The sequence below is a fragment of the Gadus chalcogrammus genome, chromosome 15, assembly GCF_026213295.1.
Source record: "Gadus chalcogrammus isolate NIFS_2021 chromosome 15, NIFS_Gcha_1.0, whole genome shotgun sequence".
NCBI classification, from domain to species: domain Eukaryota; kingdom Metazoa; phylum Chordata; class Actinopteri; order Gadiformes; family Gadidae; genus Gadus; species Gadus chalcogrammus.
In genome coordinates this window covers 2,540,478-2,547,868 of record NC_079426.1, presented here as the reverse complement: position 1 = coordinate 2,547,868, position 7,391 = coordinate 2,540,478, and the positions used below count along the sequence as shown (strand labels likewise).

General features: G+C 45.4%; 1 protein-coding gene and 1 long non-coding RNA gene across 2 annotated transcripts; both read right to left on the bottom strand.

Annotated features, from left to right (window-relative positions):
- Positions 1-198: 198 nt before the first annotated feature.
- On the bottom strand, positions 199-5,501 carry LOC130405226 (GDNF family receptor alpha-like). Its single transcript, XM_056610265.1, has 7 exons — positions 5,450-5,501; positions 4,536-4,598; positions 3,103-3,418; positions 1,052-1,311; positions 849-932; positions 604-685; positions 199-515 (listed from the first exon to the last, which is right to left on the bottom strand). The coding sequence occupies exons 2-7, from the start codon at positions 4,567-4,569 to the stop codon at positions 446-448; spliced, it is 846 nt and encodes a 281-aa protein (XP_056466240.1). The 5' UTR covers positions 4,570-4,598; positions 5,450-5,501; the 3' UTR covers positions 199-445.
- Positions 5,502-5,544: 43 nt separating this feature from the next.
- Positions 5,545-7,049, bottom strand: LOC130404445 (uncharacterized). The gene is made up of 3 exons (XR_008904229.1): positions 6,968-7,049; positions 6,406-6,543; positions 5,545-5,629 (listed from the first exon to the last, which is right to left on the bottom strand). It is a non-coding gene; the product is annotated as an uncharacterized LOC130404445 (long non-coding RNA).
- Positions 7,050-7,391: the final 342 nt, after the last annotated feature.

Sequence of the window (7,391 nt, the reverse complement as noted above, 5' to 3'; positions counted from 1 at the left end):
CGTGTGAAATACTTACACACAAATATTAAATATATGGATATTGTGTGGGTGTTGGATGCCATGCAGCTGATGTTGTTTCGTCATTTGGTAACAGTTTTTTTTTTTTATCATTAAAAATACATGAATGGAAATAAATATATATGTTATTTTTTCAGGCAACAAATCAATGAACTGCCCCTTAATAATCAATAACATCATTCATATCTTGCTACAAATACAAAACAAAAAACAGGAAAGAAAACAGGGAAGCATGAACATGAAATGGGGAGAAATACCAACATGAATACCAACATAGTCCCTTTGAGGAAAGTGTACAGCAACAACAAAACAAATATCAGTAAATAAAGGAACGGCACATGTACCATTATAACTGTGGAGACCCCCTGCCAAGGAAAGCCCTATGTTCTTTCCCCTCTTCATGACAGAGAAACGTTTGTTTAGTTTGTCAGAGAATAGCCACACATGTTGGTTTCCCCTGGGGGTGAAACTGGGTTTGGCCTTTTTTCCTCAGCACACTGGAGAAAGAAATGAATCACACGTTATATAATACGATGACTATGTTTTGGATATTACAATCACATTTAATTTTGGTGCCATACTTACCCAGATTTACAGAGAATCCCAGTGGTCACTAAAATGACGATTACAATGAGGGCCAAGTATATCAGCCCGTAAAGGAGGTGGCCTGAATGGACAACATCTTTAATAGTTTCATAATCGAAAATGTAGCAGTGAGATGCTTGTTATTATGCAAATGAATGAATGAATGACACACACACAACACGCTAATCATTGTGTATAGTTGTACTACATATACAATATATCCATAAATCATTTAATTGCCTTACCAGTCACCCAGGTGTGTCCATCAGACTTCGATTCCCCAGTGTCAAAGGTTTTGTTAGAATCCACCAATGTTGGCCAGAGTCCCGCTATAAATAATAAATTCAAACGAAAAACATGTGTAAAGTAGAATCATGTGACCAGGCCCCTCGCTATACGAGCTACAAATCACAACGAATCACACGCCTCGTAACACGAGCACACTCACTGAAGCGTGAGCGATTTTGGAGTACATTACTGACGGTGTCGCATCTCTGCCGCTCGCGGGAGTTCAAGCCCGTGCAGGTACACGGGTACTGAAGTGGGGTGCCCATCAACGCGAGGAATGCCGTTCTGCACTCGGCCTCTCCGCTGAGAAGGAGAGCTGGTTCCATCTGCCAAACGCACTCCTCATTTCCATCGTCATATTCCCCGCACGTCGCACTCTCCGCATCCCAGCATTTCGATGTAAAGCTTTTCAAGCGCTGTCTGTTTGTTTGGATGCAACAACAAAGCCACAACAGCAACAGCAACAGCAAGGCTATAGGTGTAAGCAAGCTTCTTGTTGGATGACAGTGCTGTTTAGCATTCTCAGCCCTTGAAATTGTTTTCCTCCCAATTACTGCCGAGACAATGCAGACTCCATTATGTGCAGCAAGTGCTGCTGTTCTCACACAGACTCAATGTGGTCATAAAAGATCCCAGGAGTAGGGTAGTATCGCAAAGAGTAGGGGTTTCCCCGCTGTCAACCAGGGGGGGGGCCCTGAGTCAAAGTTTATAAAATGAAGAAAAAACAACGGTGGGCCTCTTCGTAACTCATTTATATATTTCTGTCATTCAATAATGTAATTATCATTTTTATTATTTTTTTAGAAACCTTAATTTTTGGTGCCCCCCCCAGGTACTTGTTGCCCTACGCACTCTGCATACTCTGCGATTAGGGAGCGGCGGGCCAGTACACACTGGTGGTGGTGAGTTGGGTCCCCCCCTTCACTGTAAGTGTCTTTGGGTCAATGAAAAGCGCTATATAATTATTATAATCATTATTATTATTATAGATTTTCGTGAAAGGACATTCCGTTTTGGTGTATGGGATCACATTTCATCTTAATTGGACGGTTTGTGAAGGGGAGCAGGGACAATGAGGGAGGGGGGGGGACGAAAATGTAATTAAGATAAGGCTGCAGGGAAACATACATGGCATTATTCATTACATTGGCTCACTGAATGATTTGTATGGTTGAAGATGTTTAACCCGTTTTGCACGTAGAGATTACATTTTGTGTGAATCAGGGACAAAAGCTATGCTGTTAATGCTACACAACAATAGAAAAGCAGTATAACAGTGCCTTACAATTCTCCACAGTGACTGATTGGGATAGACGTAGATAATGACATGTCTCATTAGATATTCTGATATTCAAATGTATCCTATATTTTCGCTCATTCAGACTTGCAGAAGAGGAGATAGAAAGGACATAGAAGTGAGAGACAAAGACGGAGAGAGAGACAAAGAGAGAAGAGCTCTAGAAAGTGGTCGAAAGGCAGAGATGGGGTGTGAAAGCGAGAAAGGAGAGAGGGAGAGAAAGTTATAGAGACAGATCAAGTGAGCAAGAGAAAGACAGATAATTAGTGCAAAGAAGACAGAGAGAAAGAGAGTGGGTGAAACACCGTGAAAGAAATACAAAAAGGAGCAACACAGAAGGCAAGAGAGCGAGGGAGCAAGACCGATTGAGTGAAAGTGTGTGTGAGAGACATAAAGAGCCCGGAGAAACAGACCCCATAGCAGAAGGGGTGAGAGAAACAGACCCCATAGCAGAAGGGGTGAGAGAAACAGACCCCATAGCAGAAGGGGTGAGAGAAATAGAAAGGGTGCGCATGAAAGAGACCGAGAGCAAGAAAGAGAAACCCAGCTGGCAAGAGAGCGAAAGAGCACACACACACACACACACACACACACACACACACACACACACACACACACACACACACACACACACACACACACACACACACCACACACGCGCGCGAACAATCTCGCTCACACACACAAACAGAAACCAAAACCACACATGTAGGCATACACACACACACTCTCAAAACACACACACACACACACACACACACACACACACACACACACACACACACACACACACACACACACACACACACACACACACACACACACACACACACACACACACACACACACACACACACACACACACACACACACAGAGAAGGCATACACAGCCCACATACCCAGTATATTAGTACCTGCAGCTCTGGTCCGTCCAGCAGTGGCTAACCCCTTCCTGACAACTCCACATTTCACCGCCGCACGTGCCACTGTGCAGCCTGGCGGCCATGCGCTGGCAGTCCTTCTCCCCGGGCCCGCAGTCACACATCACCAGCAGGTCGGCCACGGACGCGGGCAGGCCCCCGTAGAAGTGCCGGGACGCGCCCCGACAGCGCGTGCCGTCGCACCGCTCCTCGCCGCACGCCTCCAGCAGCGGCCAGAGGTTCCGGTTGCAGACCGGGTCGGCGAGACACGTCCCGATCCGCTTCAGGCAGGACCCACCGTCGCTGGACACTGACACGGAGGGAGGAGGGACACCACTTGATGTTGTTGTTGTTGTTGTTGTTGTTGTTGTTATAGCCTTTTTGGTGCCCAAGGAGAGCTCAGCACTCGTTGCCCCTCCAACATCCCCCCCACCGAGACACACACACACACACACCCACACACCCACACACACAAACACACACACACACACACCCACACACCCACACACACAAACACACACACACACACACACACACACACACACACACACACACACACACACACACACACACACACACAGTGACTGTAATCAGTGTATATGAGCACAGAAGATTGTTCCCAGCCCCCAGCCTGTAAGGGGGGAACGGGACCACTGGGACAGACTCCTCTCTCCCATGTCTTCTCCCACACCCAAAGTTTCCCAATGCACGACTCGTGCATACGTTTAACATTATAATGGTGTACCTCGTTTAAATATATTAATATCTATTACTACTCTTTAAGGACATCCTTATCTGTTCATTTCATTGTGGACCATGGAGCCAGACAGGGACGGACTAGGGCCAAACAAGGAGGTCACTTGAGTGTGTGCACATTGTTTTTATTTAAGTCATTCCTCGATTTAATTTGAATTGCTGTGGGTGGCTGGAGCGCAGTTTTCATTCTGCATCCATGGGGGGCACCTTGCTGTCCATATTCATTTTCACCTAAGTATTTGTGATTGGCTCTGCGCCTCACTACGGACTGCCGGCGGCCCTGAGTGACAGGCTAGGTCTGCCCACGCCAACCTTTATATTGCACCTGGTCCATTCCTCCCTCCGTCTAACTTTTATGACACAAGCTGCCCTAGTCTACACAGTATTGAAAACAGTAATACCAACCAAGGAATCTGTTGGTCAGCAAGTTGTTTTTAGTTTTAGTGTTCTATTGGTGCGTGTTATGCCCGTACATGGTATGGCACTTGAGATCACTTGGGAAGCTTATAATTCAAATTAATAATCAGTAATGTGGACCAGCAGTGCTGTCGTTACATAATGACATTCAACCCATTTTCTCTGTGTCGATCAATAACAAAGAATCCATTTCCATGCACTCCGTTGAGCCATCCCAACCCAATCAGGAAGAAGACAAGAAGAGAGATAATTACCGACGCCGAGTAAATTGCTGGCTTTCCAGTCCATCTCTGCAGGCGTGCTTCTCTTCCGCAGAGCTGGAACACAAACAGGAGAAAGATCGAGATTCAAGGTTCAAGATGGTTCATCAGTCATGTGCACAACAGTTACAACAGCTGTCACTGGCAATGAAATCCTTGAGTCTCAAGGCTCATGGTTATGGTTCCACGTCTACGCAACGCAAGGAGCGACCAGACGCTTCGACGCAGTCGTCGACCTGTTTTGGTTTATGCTTTTGGTTTACGTCAGGTTTTTTGTAAGCGGACCAATCACAGCGCTTCCTGCTGCGACGCCTCGACGCAAGGTGAACATTTTTTGGGAGACGCACGTCCGGCCCTTGCGGTGGACGCAAGGAGGGAACGCAAGGACGCAATGGCTCCGTAGACCCTCTTGCGCTGCGTCGACGTGGAACCATAACTGAGCCTTTAGGCTCCTGCAATATAAAAAGAAAAAAGTACACAAGTGAAACACAAACTGATCATAATGACAATAAAATAAAATATAGTAATAACTCTAAACGAAATAGAATACAGTACATGGAATATAACAATGTGAAATATGAATATTTATGAGTAGTATGCACCGATGTGGAAGAGTTGAGTGGTTATGTAAAATAGATAAACAGGTGTGAAATGTAAACATACATTTTTTTAAGCAGATGTCGACTGATCTAAAGTGGCGTAGTGGTGAGCTCAGTAGCTTACCATCACCTTCCCACTTCTCCACCATCAGACATCCATCGCTTCGAACACATTTTATTTATACCCTCGTGATGCCCCCGGAGAACGGGGCCAACCACGATTAACGAACCCCCGGACCTGGGTAAATAAGTGGGCCATTCAGAAGGTTTCAGAGATTATGGGGAACAAGGATGGTGAGAACGCTGCACCTGGTTTCTGGTGGCATTGTGTTGTGAGTGCTTGCAGAGAGCGACAGGGCTCCTCCTCCTCCTCCTCCACCTCCTCCACCACCTCCAACCAGACACACATACACTGCTGCAGTGACGGGAACTGCTCCAGCATGGCCCCCACGCTCACGTTACAGACCTCCGAGCCTATTATTTGACACCCTTTGTCCGGGAATGGAGCGCAGAATAAACAGGGAAGAGGAAAAACAGGATTTTTCACTAATCAAGCAAAACCTTTTGATGATTAACCCTACCACACACACACACACACACATACACACACACACACACACACAGGCACGCACGCACGCACGCACGCACGCACGCACGCACGCACACCTGCAGGCCACACACACCCCAACACACACAGGCAACAGACCACACACCTGCAGGCAACAGACTCACGCACACATACACATGCACGCACAAACAAAAACACACACACGCAGTTGTATTGTACATTACGACTTTGCACACATCTTTGAATACAACTGTTCTCAAGGCCTGTATCCACATAAGTGTGTGTTTAATAATGGTATTGCTGTGTGCTCAAGCTGTCGGCAATAGGGAGGTGAAGGTTCTCCCCAGTTACAATCATGCTACCGCTCAAGGCTATTTCTTGAGCTAGAACAAGCTAACCATATTGCTATCTGCCAAACTCAATTCAGTTCCTAATCCTTCTGAGAAAATGTGATCATTGTTGTGTCGCCGTTAATGACAACCGAGAAAAACAACAACACACTTACAGTATACGCACAACAAATACTTCTTTATTAGCACCGTTTGGATGCTTTCTCTCATGTTATCACCCTTATTTATGAATCCATGTCCTAAGTATTACACTGTTCAGAATCAACCTGTGTTATGCTGTTTATTTGAGAGATCAAACACTTTAGACATTATGTGAACGATGATGGTGAGTGTGATGTGATATTTACCGTCATCGCCACACAGTGAGCCAATAGCACCTGCCTGTTCCATGTTTCTGCACAGATCAGAGATGCAGGTATCTATCGACCTCAGGCATTCGGGGGATCTAGAGAGCAGCCCCATTGCAACATGATGGATCACAACTCCTGCAAAGGAGTCATGCATAGTTCATAAACCACTTTTAAAAAGGTTTGGATTTCTAGTCTCAATTGTGTTTTGTGTGAATTGATGAAGTGGTGCTTCCCATTAGACTTGTGCATCTATTTTATCTTGTTATCCACTTCGATTGTAGCCTACAACTAAGTTAGATGCGATGTTTTGACTTACAAAAAAAGTTCCCTCTAAGCAGTGATGAATAGTAAAAAAGATAAATGAGATGATATAAGGCAGAATTCAAAGTGAGAGAATTCCATATTGTGATGATAGTCAGCAAATGTTTTTAATCCATTGAAACGCGCAGTCTAGAAGAAACAGTTGATCTCTGATATTTATTATTTATATGTCTATGCTTTGATCCCTTTTCATAAAATGCATCCAAATTCACCCAAAAGCCTAACAAGTGGCACTCACCTAGTATCAGAGCGTTTCCCAGATGTGTTGGCGGCATGTTGACGTGTTTCTGATCTCGGGAGGGACAAGTGGAGTAAACGGCAGCTGCTCTGTTGACACTGAGCCGACTCTGCCCTTGACGTCAACATAAAAGAGCGAGATTTGAGGCAGCTGATGACAGGGTATGTCCTCGCGATAGATCCCAATCAATCTGGCGCGTCCGCTCAATTAAACCGACAAAGCGGACTTCCCATCGCAGCTCTACAGACAGTTAGTTAAACAACAACCATGAACAATAGGCCTACATCATTTACTGGATCAGCCTGGTCCTTCGAAAGCACCAGGATCTGTTCTTCATGATTTTTTTTGAGGGCTGTGTCAGGCCAATTTGAACATTATTAAATGTCAGCCATCAGACATTTCCTATAGGCCTATTTAGGTTTTC